The 15163-nt window shown below is 36.4% G+C and overlaps 1 protein-coding gene across 1 annotated transcript; it reads left to right on the top strand.

Annotated features, from left to right (window-relative positions):
- The first annotated feature begins 2464 nt into the window (after positions 1 to 2464).
- Positions 2465 to 4495, top strand: LOC149910456 (uncharacterized). Its single transcript, XM_090107971.1, has 2 exons — positions 2465 to 2802; positions 3055 to 4495. The coding sequence occupies exons 1-2, from the start codon at positions 2634 to 2636 to the stop codon at positions 4005 to 4007; spliced, it is 1122 nt and encodes a 373-aa protein (XP_089964097.1). The 5' UTR covers positions 2465 to 2633; the 3' UTR covers positions 4008 to 4495.
- The last annotated feature ends 10668 nt before the right edge of the window (positions 4496 to 15163 follow it).

The following is a 15163-nucleotide window of genomic DNA, read 5'->3' as shown; positions in this document are numbered from 1 at the left end:
ATTTTCTCAACAACTAGCTTTCCACCCGCAGCTTCGCCCACGCAGTCAAAGAAAAACCCGCATAGTTCCCGTTCCCGTAGGATTTCCGGGATAAAACCTATCATAAGGATAAAAAGTAGCCTATGTCCTTTCTCGGGTATCAAAATATCTCTATACCAAATTTCATCCAAATTGGTTCAGTAGTTAAGGCGTGATTGAGTAACAGACAGACAGACAGAGTTACTTTCGCATTTATAATATTAGTATGGATAATACAATTACAATTTATTGATTTAAGCCAATTCCGAAATTGAGGAAATATGTAGAAAAAACCAACGAATTACACACGTATGAGACCAGGAATGATGGTGTCTGAATAAATTCCAATATTAATTAGAAATACGCAATTAATTGAAAGTGATAAACATGCCTTTTATCACCATATCATTTATTTCAACAAATAACTAATAATGTTTATATTAGTTTATTTACATTACACTAAAATATTTACGTTTCCCAAGCGCGAAAGCGATAACAGTTCATTCATAACATCCGAAGATAATAATTAAGTAATGACTGGCATTTGCCTCACTGATTACATTACATTCGATGTCTCCTCGACTGATGAAAGCTAAGAATAACATCATAATCAAGTAATGACATAGTGGTTTAAGGTATTGTTATTGAGCGCCGATCAACGCGATTAGTCACAGTTGTGTATTAATCGAGCATTTGATGTCCATGTCGATCCCTTGACACATATATAGGCTGAGTCATTACATGCATTTCACCACATATGGCCCTCGTCATCGTGATGTGGATTATCAGCTTGGACCTTGTTCTTGCAATGTTGGCAACTTACTAACACAATGTAACCGATGCAGCGATTGTCGTTTTGTAAATAAAGATATTAACAAAGAAAACCATTTTAAAGTAGAAATGGATAGTTCAATCAAAATTATACAATTTCTTAAAATGCCTAAATTATGATGTCTATTTAAGTTTAGGATAGGATCTCCGATCTTCCTTAGGTATTTGTATGTAGGTACCTATATAGAGTGAATATCCATTTATGTAAGTATAATACCATAAGTTTAATGCATAATGTCTTCGTATGCATTTTTTATTTTGCAACCCTCACTATAAGTTGAGAAGAAACCAAAACTTGTTTCCATGAGAATCCACAAATAACCCACGGAACAACAAGCTCTGTGGGAATTAACACTGGTCACAGAGTGAATAATAACAAAGCATTCTGGACGTTATACTTCCGCGTTGGAAAGGGGTTGCGAATGTTCCTTCCTTCATTAAACAAACCTGCATACAAGGAAGCTTTCAAACGTTCCCTATGTATGACATAGAAACTAGTTTTTATTTCCTGTTTTCAAAAATTGAAATTTTGGGTTGGAAAACGAAAACCTTAAACATTATGAGATAAAGTATGAACATGTATGAATCCGCATGCATGGCTTGACAGATGAATGAAGATCGATTTTATAATTATGATTACGTACGATATAATTCATAATTATTGTAACACATACTTAGGCACAATAAACTTGGAATGTAGCACACGATCTCAACATTCAACTGACACGTCTGTATGACATATGAGGCGTCGAGTTTATTGCAGATTCAGCTAATTTATAGTGCGACTTGTCAAATAACTGTACTTGATCACTTGTCACGGTCACGGACAATAAATGCTGTTAAAATTAATTTAAAATCAACTATGGACATGTTGTTATCTAGGTATACAGTAACTGGTAAAAATGTATTAAGTTATGTTTTTAATAAGTCAAGGTCATTTACCATAATGCTGCTTTCTTTTAAGTCTAAGTCCTATATTCATGTGTCATCACTGTTATTTGAGAAGTTACCTTTTTTGTTGAGTAGGTCAATAGGTAATGAGTAAACTTTATACTATCCACCTATTACAATTAGTAGCAAAACACAGCCAGTTTTGATTTATTCAATACATATTATTAATGATTATGAATGAATAGAACAATTCTTAATTTTAAATAATAATTGCATGTACAGATGTAATACGTCGTTCGCTAAATGAATTGAAATCGTTTTGAATAATAAATGCAGCGCGGCGGCTCTTGCGTCGGTATTATTATGCTGACGCGGACGGGACCGTTTCATAAAGACGCATAGCTCAGTTCAAAGGTGCTTAACCCCAAGAATTGCGCAAAAAATTAGATCGCGATCGCTGCGACTACGGCTCCGACCGGAAAGTTGGTGAAGCTGGGCATATCGCACAGAAGAGCGATGTTGCCGGGTGCCCGCGCCGGGTGCGGAGGCGCAGGTGCCGCCGCCGCCCCGCGCCGCGCCGCGCCCCCATTGGCCGGGCCCCGCGCCCTCCGCCGATTGGGTACGGCGCACGTGCGCAGCCTACCCGCTGCCACCTGGTCGTCGCTGACGGGGAGCGCATATAAGCGGCGGTCCTTCCCTCACCGCATCACTTCGTGTTCAACACTGAACAGTGCATGTACGTCACTCGCGTTTCGAACTCGGAACCGTTCACGACTCCCGCGCAACATTGTGATGATTGGACTATTTATGAACTATTGTGAACTTGTGATTTGATCGTATCGAACTTTCTTTATTATTTATTCAAGTTAAGTGTCAGTGAATATTGTGTGAAGATGCTTGTCGAAGACTCTCAGACCGCTCGTGCGATGATAACCAAGAAGTACGCACATTGTCCGTTGAAGAAGCGGCCCGTACTGGTGCGGGAGGAGCGACCAGCGACACCGCCCACTACGCCGCCTCATCCCGCCCACATGTCTACACGATTTTATTCTGATTTTAATTGTAAGTTAATATTTTAAATAATTATTTTTTTTTTTTTAATTATAGATACCAATGATATACCAATATTTTTGTTACATGTAAATTTCAAATACATAGTACAATTCCACGAATAAAATACTTACTTATATCTCTCTAAAGCCACTACAACAAAAAATTATAAATGTGAATATTCTATTTTTACTCCAAAATCACATGAAAAAAAAATATATTTTAAAATTCAATGTATTAAATATCTGCTTCTGTTGTCTACAGGTGATATGGAACATGACGAACCAGAAAACCTCAGTACAAAACCCGAAGATCTGTCTAAAACTGGAAATTACCCAAACAAAGCTTCATCGCCAGTAGCAACTGCCGCGGTGAAAATAGAACCAAGGGAATGGCCGCAACAACAGCTAGACTATCTCGCTGCGTGTCGCGCCCGCCTCGAACCTACCACTGAACTCGCTCGACCCACGCCACAGTACGCTTATCTGCCCACACTTTATCCATCATACCCTTTGGAAGAATTTTATCCTGCGGCGCCGGCACTATCACCTCCTACGCATCCTCAAATGTACGCCCGTTATTCGCCAGCCTCTCCACCTTCCTCTTGTTCACCACCACCCTGCCCGGAAGATTTACGTTCGCCTGGATCCGTTTCATCTGACTCAGGCGTCTCAGTATCCGCACCTCGTCGGCCACGTTACCAATGCCCAGATTGTGCAAAGTCATACTCGACCTATTCTGGGCTCTCGAAACATCAACAGTATCATTGTGCTGCAGCTGAAGGAAGTTTAGCCAGAAAGTCGTTTAGCTGCAAGTACTGTGCAAAAGTATACACATCTCTCGGTGCACTTAAGATGCACATAAGAACTCACACATTACCCTGCAAATGTCACCTGTGTGGAAAAGCATTTTCGCGACCCTGGCTATTGCAAGGACATATTCGCACTCACACCGGCGAGAAACCTTTTTCGTGCCATCATTGCCGTCGTGCGTTTGCCGACCGTTCAAATCTAAGAGCGCATCTGCAAACGCACTCAGATGTTAAAAAGTATTCATGTTCAGGCTGCGGTAAGACATTTTCCCGTATGTCCCTCCTGAGTAAGCACTTGGAGAGTGGTTGTGGAGCGCCAGGGTCCTCTCCGTATGAATACCGCCCTGAAACACTTCCTACGGGACACCCGACGTTATCACCCACAGCTGCTGTCCACGCCTATTAAGAAGACTGAGTTCAATTAGTCCTTGATCTCGAATTATTACTAGCTGAATGAACAAGAACTGCTGTTTAAAGTACCGTTAATTTAAGCTTAAATTATTTTTGTAAATTAATAACCACCTAGATTATAATTGTGTGCAACTAATGTAGTATTGGTAAGAATGTGTGTTTCAGGGACCAATGTAAAATAAGATTTAATTAAGATTAAGTAATTGTACAGTCTTTGTGTCGCATATTAGCGACGTCGCTAGTCATATGGCATTTGCCAAGTGTCATACACAAAATTAGATGTATACCTATATTTGTATCCTAAGCCGTGTACAAAGTGCCTTAATCATAAATTATTAATATATTAAAAAGTTTGTTTGTGTTAGATGCTATTAATTTATAAGATTTATTGAAAACTTATGAGGCTATAATGATATAAATTGTTGCCGATTTGTTCCTTTCTGTTACCTCCGCCAGCAGAAAATTAAAAAAAGTTATTTTACACATATGTATTTCATTTTAATTCTATACCTTATGACACGACAAAAATAAATGAAAGTTACGATCAATTTATTAGGATTGAACATACAAAAGATGAAAAAAATTATTCACCCTCACACTCACATCACAGTTTTAGTGATTCATATGTCAAAGTTATCAAAGTGAATAGATCAAATCAAAGTAGTTAGGTAGGTACTGAGATAAAAAATAAAAAATAATTAATCTATACAGGGTGTCCCACTGTTGGTATACTAAGCTCAAAGGAGGTTATAGTTTTGCATACGCTGAGTACGTAAAAAATACTTAAAAAATTCCAGACGCATTTTTTTTTCAAATAGATGAAATCTTAAAACTCTATGTGTACACCCATAGCAAGCAACCCGCCCATTTTTGCCACTAGCACGTGAGCTATCGTTTAAGATTATGTTTTCATAGACAAAATGCTCACATTAGAGAAGCGGTATATGACGGCTGCGCGAAGCTAGAGAAGAAAACATGGATTTTCAGGAAAAAATTATCAAAAATTTTTTAACGTAATTTTGTTGTTTATGTATTTTTTACGTGATCAGTGTATGCAAAACTACAAGTTCCTTCGCGCTTAGTATACCAATAGTGGGACACCCTGTATATAAGTAACACTTAAAAGAACAGAACAGATATAATATACAAGAATGCTTTAAATTGCATTTCACGTACGATATTACAAAGCACGTAAAATGTCTGCGAAGAGATTTCAATTTAAGAATATTACTTTTTTTTTCTGATTATGGATATATTTAAAACGCTTTTATCGTCAGTTAGTTCAGGAACGTGAACTTCTACTTTATAATATCATTGACTAATAAGAAAGTGGTCCAATAAGATAAGGATCTGGTCTGTATTAACCTCTGACCCTGTCAGGCAAGTGCACGTTTTTCTAAGCTTAAGATATACCAAGTTCAATAATACTTAATCGAAATGTGCCGCAATTAGATGTTATCTCTTTTAACGTACCTACAAGTTGCTTAATATATACGATCTATAATTTAACAAGGGTCCAATTAGATAACTCGGGTAAAGCAATATGGTATGCAATCTGATTTCACCGCAGAAGTGCTACTCCATGACAAGCAAGAGATTGACGTACCTAATTGTAGATATACCTTACTAAATTCTGAAAATCTTCTTTTATGCAAAAAATAAAACTTGTTTCATCAACAGTATGTCAAGGCACGTAGGTAAATTTATATTTGCTGAAATTTAAAACTTTCATTATAGTCAGAGACAAAAATAATTACAAGGGATACCTTTACTAAATTCTCTTATAGTATTGTTTACTTACTATCGTTTAGGAAAAAAACACAATTAGTTATCTCAATATTCATCGCATCTAATACAAATCCACTAACGATGTTTATCTTCAAAGATATCTATATTAATCACTAATTAAAGCAAAGCCATTAGTAATTCATCGGCAGACGCGGAAGGTGTTACTAATGCGTTGTGAGATTACATTAGCTTGTAAACGTGCTAACAGACAGTGAATATCCACATCAGCCTACACGAGTGCCAATTAGAAATAGCCAGTGAAGTTGTTGCGGAGAGCGGCCGCGGCTCCGCTCTCCGCGATTGGTCTCCGTGGACCACCGCCAGCGGCGCAACGCGTGCGCTGCGTCCCAACACTGCGGCCAATCCAATGTATTCTCATTAATTAATTCTGTTTCTATTTGCATCGTGATTATCTTATCCGAGATTGACCACCGATATGCCGTACCAATTAGAATTCACACTTCAGTCTAATAGAACTTTGAACTTTTCTATTACGTATTATCGATCGACATCGAGATAATATGAACGGATTTCGACACTAATTCGACCTCGATCGCAAATAGCTTTGTTATTGTTATATTTAATTAATACCTGTCTTTAAAATTAGTTGTAGGTAAGATTGGCAATTTTTAATGGGTTGAGTTCCAATTGTATTGTTTGCAAAAATAAAAATGCTCATGTCAACGCGTACATATACGTACCTATTAAGATTTGTGACGTGAGGTACCTATATCTAGATTTAGGACCGGCAGCAGCAATGGACCGAGTCGAGCCTGGTCGATAAGCATGATTTGTAACGTCGCACGTCGGCGCGTGCGCACAAATAAACGAGATTTGAATGCGCACCTTTCAATATATTACCTAACCCACTCTTGATATTATGACAATGTAACAAGTCTTCTCAAAAATAAAACCAGTGTTTATGTTCAGTAAATATTGGTCTTCTTTTTTACTCCAATTTGTGATTTTTAATAAGCAGTTAAATAAAAAATAAATATAATAATAATACAAACTATGGGGAACATAGACCCAACCTACCGATCCACCGAACACCTCCTTTCCATAGATAGCCCAGATTCGTAATTCCCATATTTTGCAATAGTCCTACATTGGCCGCGGACTGCCCAGGGCCTTTAGACAAACGTACCTAACGCCATGGAATAGAAACTGCTAACGCTAATTATTGACATAAGCTCATGAGATTTTGGTAATGGTTCGTTCACACTACCAAAGACGACGACGACCACGACCAAAAATACAATCTTGCCGAAATTTGTTCAAAATCAAAATTAAAATCTCCCGTCATTCTAGTACTCGGAAATGAAAAAATTCGAGGTCAATTAATAAAAAAAAAATAGGTTTTTTGCGATTTTCGCCGAGACGGTAAGTTTATCATACAATCACCTGAACCAAAATTGTAGATCATCTAATTATCTATAAAAAAGGTTAAATACATTTTTTTCTAGGAGCCACCGTTTCTATGAAAAACCTGTTTGTTTATCCATTGATCTCAAAGATTTTTTTACAAAACACCAATACGACAGGAAATTCTTAAATTTCATTTTTAATTGTGTTTTGCACAATTTTATTTAATTGCGACTGGATGAAAATTTTTTTCGTGGTCGTCTTTGTCGTTGGTAGGGTGACCGAATCCTTAAGCAAAACATCATACGCTTATGTCAATTTCTATCGATAGCGTATTCTATTCCTTGGCGTTCTGACGTTCGTCTCGGCCTGCAGGGCTGTATCTCTATAGTGCAGTCATGGCCAGGCTGCGGCTGGTGTCCCACAATACATTAAAATTCTCTAAAGAGCCTCTGCGTGTTGGACCTGTGTCCCCTGCACGTAAGCCTCCCAAAGGACCGGGTATCTTCCTTCTGGTGATACCCGGGTATTATGGAGAGAAATATAAACTATGTATCACTATTTGTTTTTGACAGGTTAGTGTCAAGAAGCCAATTACAAGAGAACTTATTGTCACGTGTGCTCATTACTTACATCAGTGAACATCCAAAACGTGATATCACTACACGGCTATATTTACGAGACGTATCTACTGTATAAGCTCTTATTATATACATTCCTCATCAATACCTATTCTTAGAATTTATCAGCTTACCATGGCCAAGAACTTTATGAGTTCGTGTCCAAGCGCTTCCCTATTGTTCATAAAAAAAATAATAATTTAATGTTGACACCTACGTAAATATTCCAAAATACACATGAAGTTCCCAAATGTTTAGCAGCACATAGCAAGTACTAGCAACTTATAAATTTATTGAAATTTCTGTTTGTGAAAGTGATTTAAATTTCTAAATTTCCTTGTAATATTTTAATATAATAATAATTTTACCACCTCAATTTATCTGTGTAAAATGAGAACGAAATGAATTTCTGTAGAAGTATAAGATAAATGTATTTAAATGTAAAATATATACGATGTAGGGGTTTCTTTATAAACTTATCACCAGCTATTGACATATCATTACCATTATGATCAACCGACAGTTTAGTTCTGCCCACTTCGCTCTGGACCAAGTTGACTTTGGTCAATGGGAGAGTGGCCCGGGCACCGCGACGGCGTCTGGACTCGGTCAGATAAATCGCATAATCCTGCGCCAATAACTACAGAAACTGAGTAAGGTATGGGGCGCTCGAGGCTGCGTGGGCGACGCACGACGCGCTTCAACGCCTTTGAAAAGATTATTCACTAGTAGCGATGGTTTGCAGGATCACGTAAATGGATTTCGATACTTTATGCGTCTAAGCTTCTTGCTATGTTTCAATAAACTTACCGGCGAATACTTTATTGCTGTACTTTAATAGCAGCTACCGAGATTAAAGAAATAATAGCTTCACGATAACCGCGTCTCATTATAAACACTACATAGAAAAGACTTCAACGAACTATGTACCGAGTTTTCATTGAAAATACAAGGCAAAATGTTGGACACAATTTTCAATTAAAGGTTTTGTATTCTAAGCATTGTAAGTTATGATGAAGATTGTTTATGTTGTCTTTGTAGTTCAGGTTCGTTAAAGCATAAAGGTGAACATAAATACTGGCACTATATTCAACTTATGCACATAAGCTTCTATATTATTTTTAAATGGTAAATATGTTAAAGGAAGAGTGGAAATTCAATTACATATAAAATGAAGCTTTCTTTGTTAGGATTATTAAATTGAACATTAAAAAACTTTCATCTTCGTAAAGCCTTAGCCTTTGGAAATAAAATTAATATAAAACTCGCGTTATTTATGATCTCCTCTGTAACGTAAGAGTCAATGTCTTACAAAAGCTGAGGGCAATAAAATTAAATTCTCGTTACTTACCATATCGGTATTCGTACAAGAATTGTTACCTGTTGAGCGACGGGCGCGGGCGTTAATACAATAATCCTCGAGTATAAAAATTAACCGGTATAACGGTGCATGGCGTAGGAGGCATGCCTCGTGTGCTCCGACCCTCACCTCCGACCGATCACCCAGTGCTACATTACAATAACAGTATATATTTATTACATTTCAGACGATTATGAGGAATCAATTATTGATATAAAAGGTATTTTATAATTACGAATTCCTCTCATTGTTTTCTTGTAAATGGAATTGGATATTAAGTGCTTGTTCGACTTCTTGTGCTTATCCAATTTTGAAGTAAGATTTTGTTGCTAGCGATTTCCAATGTTTTGCAATAGGTGTGTGATTTATTTAATGTTGTATAAAATTGTGATAGAATTATGATTATACAAAGCTCATTTACTTTGTTTTAAATTTGAATATCACAACGATTGATTCGATTACCGGCGCTCATCAACAACGAAGGATATGACCGAATTAAACGAGTGCAGCGTTTATTACATGAAAGTTACGCGTTATGTTACATTCCGTTTTACTTTCTTTTCATATTGTGTACCAGTAGAAGTTTTAAGACTTAATCATATCAATTAAATCGCCACCAGCGCGCAGAGATGCGATCGTTTCCGAGTCGTGTTTATTAGGAGAAATCAGAGCCTGTCGTTAAAGTCATTCGTTAAAGCCTACAGACAGTAAAATCTGTAACAAGCTACGTAATAAATGCAATAACAATGAATAAAAATGGCAATAATAGCAGGTGAAATCGCGACAGGTCCGGGTCTCGGGTCGTCGTCCGTAATTATAAATAAAATACGGCGACTACGCAGAACGTCCGCGTGCGTATTCACGGCGTCCTCGCGTTACATAGCTGCTCACTACCCGCATGCTTGCTGCTAAATAGCTATTCATAACACTAAGTTATGTTTTTAATACATTTTATTTTATTTGAAACCCGTTTTTTGCTTTAGTCGAAGGTAAGACGGTATTCTAAATAAAAACAAATACAAAATATAATATGAGCATATGTATTTGTTTTTATTTTACTAAGAATTTTTATTCGTTTAAGAAAAATTGTAGGTGGGTATCGACGTATATTATTTTTACTTAAAAATAATTTGGATATATAGTTTTTAATGTCGACTGTCACTAGCTCCACTTTAATTCAATTTAGAAATTATTCACAAATTTTCAGCCGGTTAATACAACAGAGCAGATCGACAGCAAGTCGTATATTCTATAAAATTATTAAAAAAAATCTTAAATTTTTAATACATTATTAACGCGGAACATAGATCTGTTGTATTAATATACGGTTATTCACATGAAATAAAGAATAATTTTTTTTCACCTACCTATAGTTATCATATTATAAAGTTGTCTAGTTTAGAAGTTTACATCTAATTTGCTCTATGTACTGTCTCCCGTCTCAGTGGTGTTATCTATTTATATATTATGCATAACACCACCGAATAATTCTACTATTTGGGACTATACTAGATTGAGATATAATTTTAACATATTCCTACGGCAATGCTCGTACTCCTGATCTAGGAAGTATATCCAAATACTCGTACACATGTCTCCACAAATTGGTCATTAAAATGTTTGTACTTATTTAAATTTTAATTATCAACATGACCATCCAATGTCTTATCTCTTTTGGGCCAACTGTCGCGTGCACATGACGGTTAGAAGCGTGTTAGTAGCATTATTGTAAAAAGTGGTAATGTTGAATTGATAGGGGTAGAGGGTGGTATGCAGCAGAGCGTAGCGGGTGCCAGCTCGAGTGCTCTGCCAACGTACCGACACACTTACTGCACGTGCCGTATATATTCGTCACATTTAATGTGCCATTCTCACAGACAAAAGTCATAGACCTAGACATCCTAAATAGTGACTTGCGTAATCTGTCGAGGTCTATGATAACCTTTGCCTGCACTCCGCGTAGGCGATCTAGTTGTTTGTTCACTGCGGCCACCCAGAGGGTTTATATTATCCTATATTTTTATATCAGTTTCAATTTGTTATTATTAAACGTTGAACAAATACTTTTATGTTTTACATGATCTATCCCAATAAGGACAATAGACAGTCATTGACTTCCTTAACTATATACTTGAAATATGCCTATGGTACCTATATTTGTTATTCTGAAATCCATAGGTATGATCATTTATTAAATTCCTTTTTTATTATTTGACGACGCGGTTGGCGCAGTGGTAAAGCAACTGCCTACTGAGCCGACGGTCCCGGGTTCGATCCCCGGTCAGGGCAAATATTTGTGTGATGAACTCAATTATTTGTTCTTGGGTCTGGGTGTTATTATCTATATATGTATTTATAATATTATATTTATCGTCGCCTAGTACCCACAACACAAGCCTTTGAGCTTACTGTGGGACTAGGTCGATTTGTGTAATAATGTCCTATAATATTTATTAATTTATTTATTTATTTATTCTGATAAATACATAAATGTAATAAATAAAGAAATGTGTCAACCTTATCTTGGAAAATTCCAATGCTTGAATTGTGAAATGTCCGAATGAAATGGTAGGAGTGAATTGTGCTTTGGATGATTATTTATTTATTTTTGAATTCATCAGGATCTCCACTTTAATTATAACTTTATGAACTATCGCCTTTTCCCTCGTGCCTTTGTACTATACTTGTCTGGAAGTTAGTGGAACTGTTATAGCATAGCCCGAGTAGTTATCAAAATTTATAGAATTGACCATTAAACGTATGGTACCGTGTATTCGCAAATAGCTTCCGTCCACAGCGGGGTGACGTTGTCATAGCAACCGAACACTATGGTGTGGGCGTCAGGTGGGCAGCCACGCTCCGTGGTTCCTCAAGCAAGTGCGGCCACGGTTGACCGTGCAAGCGGTTGGCAGTTGCTGCGCACGCGCCCGCACGAGCGACAGGTGGACGTCACGCGCCGTTACTTTACACCCGTGTATGTCTATTCTAAGACATCATAATAATTTTCTAATACAATCAAAACAATATACATAATATTACCCGATTTCCATTTTATTAAGTAGACTGTCACAATACGAGCGAGCAATACGAGCTTTTTCGGCAAATAAATGAATAATCAGAATGTTATCAAACCGAATTAAATATCATTTATAGTGTGACTACTAAAAAATAAATGGATCAATCATAATATACATTTCCGATATTCAGATACTTGTAAATTAATAGCATGAAATAAACGCCTAAGTATAATGGATCTCTTTGCATTTACGATATTATTTACCGATCATCTAGAGGGAGTGATATTTCCTCGAATTAACCACCCACTCGCAATGAATCCAACTGAATTGCATTTTGGTCCAATTATTATCGAAATCCAACACCTTCTTAAAGTTACATCGTCTTTATCTACATAGTGTTGTTCAGATTTAAGATAACTAATACATTTAGAAAACATATGAAAAATGTTGTGTTGTTAAAGTCGTATTTAAGTACATTAAGAATCAAAAATATTCACAACATTTAAAACATTAACTGTACTTCTACGAAAAACGATAAATCAATGCAAAACTGCACATCTTTAGGTGCATAAAGAAGGATCCATTAACCTCGCAAAATGAGCACAAATAACTTGGTATATAAAATATATAATATGAATATGGGCGTGAAATAAATCGTGAATTTTTCTGACAAGTACATTTGCGGGAAGTATTTTAGCGATTTGATGGGCTGCATTATCAATCAATTGGTGTTCAGCGGCACCCGGGAGCCGCGGAGACGTTTGAGAGCTTCGACCTCACGCACTCGCAATTTACATCTTTATCACCCGTTATTATTCTTAATAACACGCTCTCTCCAACGACGCATTAACCTCATCAAAATTCTCTGATTTTTATAAATTTTAATGCAACTTAAAAGTTTAAAACGTGATAACTGATTTTTGAATATTCTTTCTACTACACAATCCTCTTAGCGAAAACGACGAGCCTTTCACGAGCATTATCATTATTCATAATTTGATGTGGGAATAATTTTAGCTGTTTGAAATATCAGTTTTGTAGTTTAAGATATTTAAATATAATCTTTAGGTAATCGTACTTAAAAAAGTATGTATATGTTTATTTCAGAAATATACAAATTAATAATGATTGATGTTTATATAACAGTATATATCTACTATATAAAATCAATAGATTCCATTTTCGCGTCTATAAACTGAGATCTCATCTTTTTTTCTTGGATCAGACTTTTTAAAGCTCATTACATCTCCGTTATGGGTCAATAAGGGCGTGAAATTTTGGTAATTGGTAATTTTATAGGTGGTGTCGGAAAGGTTCCAAAATTAAAACGATAATTAATTATTGATGCGCATTTAATTCGTGGAAAATAAAGAAAACTTTAAATATATTTCTTTCCATTTTGTTGAAGAATCTTTTAGTAGGCCAATGGCAGTATTAAAAGGGTATGAATACATAAAACAGCGTAGCAATTATGATATGAGACATTAAGAAAGTTTTCAAAGAAGTTCGACTTTGTATATTATGGTGTCACGTTGATATTCCAAGTGAATCGTGCTGCCGAGTGTCAGTGTCCATTACGCAGCAATCAATCATCGCTTATGTACAGGTTTCAATCTGCGTTTACGTCGCATTTGACCGAGCGAAGCTTTCGACACGGGCGCAATCAATATAGCAGATAATGCGATAAGATCCATCGGAACCTCGTCGCCATCTCTGCCGGAACGCGCCACGCCGCGCCTCGGGCTAACTTTACAAACGATGTCTTCATCGCACTACATATTATTCTCTACCTATCTAAACTATACCTACAGACTAATCGAGAAAAGCATTTGAAATGCAAGTAGATTCTCCGCAAACTGTACAAACTTACACTTAATTGTAAATCGTTGAAATCAATTAGTGTGCCTGAACATTCCCGAGAAAAAATATTGCGATTCCACTGTGATACGTAAGTGTATGTCAATAGCGCGTGCGCAGTATTATGCGAAGTGCTCTTAACGACTTAAGTGTTGATATGTTCGAGTGGGATCATTTATTATTTTATCATATGATTAAATCTTGTTTTTTGATGCGTTCCATGCAGTCAAAGTACAACTTTTAAATAATGTGAGTATACTTGTTATTCAGCGTGCATGATTTCAATTAAATATGCTAGTGACTTAGGTATATGTAGGTAGAGTTGTTTTTATAAGCGTCGCAAAAATAGAATCATGGGTTAGTAATTGCATTATCGACGGGTTTATTTATGCAGCCGAGTTGAAATGAACCTTATCTAGAAATCTCTGAAATGCCACAAGGATGTAATCGTAGTGGGTGGATGTGTGTCTCCATTTACGTTAAGAATCATGCGGGCACAGGTGAGTACAAGCACGCAGGTACCTAACAAACTGGCACGTATCACCTGTATTTCGTTAAACTGGCTTGACATATATAATCAATCTTTTTTTTTCATCGGAAGTACTTATATTTTAAAATGATAGGTACTATAATATTTAATCTGCAAATTGATTGTACTGTAACCTTTGTAAACACGGCTATTAGTCACTAAATCACAGAATGAAATGTTTAATGTCGATTATAAATGGAAACAATCCATTAATGAGCGACATGAGACGCGCGCTATCGCCGGCCATAAGTTACACCGGCATTAGTAAAGCTAGGAACTAATTGCGGAGGCGGTCCAATTTCCCAGACAGTGCTGAAGCTATTAATTGTCACAACATGATTAAATCAAATAGTTAGAATTGTCTTAGCTTAGCTATAGTCATTATAGAGAAACGAGTATTTGACAGCATTGTAGCACAGTAATTGTAAGCTGAGCTTGTGGTAGGTAGTTTGAATAACATTATTTTTAAAGGTAAAAATTTAACCGTAAAAATCTCTTTAGATTTATTTATTCAGCAAGGAATAAAATACTTCAAAAAGAGGTTAAAGTTCATATATTTTCAGTTAAGAATCATTTCAAATAATAGAGGGAAATATTATTATTGATTTAATGCCC

The sequence above is a fragment of the Colias eurytheme genome, chromosome 2, assembly GCF_061535395.1.
Source record: "Colias eurytheme isolate Ceu_HAF_F1 chromosome 2, ilColEury1 Martin Lab GWU primary, whole genome shotgun sequence".
Classification (NCBI taxonomy): Eukaryota; Metazoa; Arthropoda; class Insecta; order Lepidoptera; family Pieridae; genus Colias; species Colias eurytheme.
Note: the sequence above shows the minus strand (reverse complement) of the source record. Positions and strands in the feature narration are given on the sequence as shown.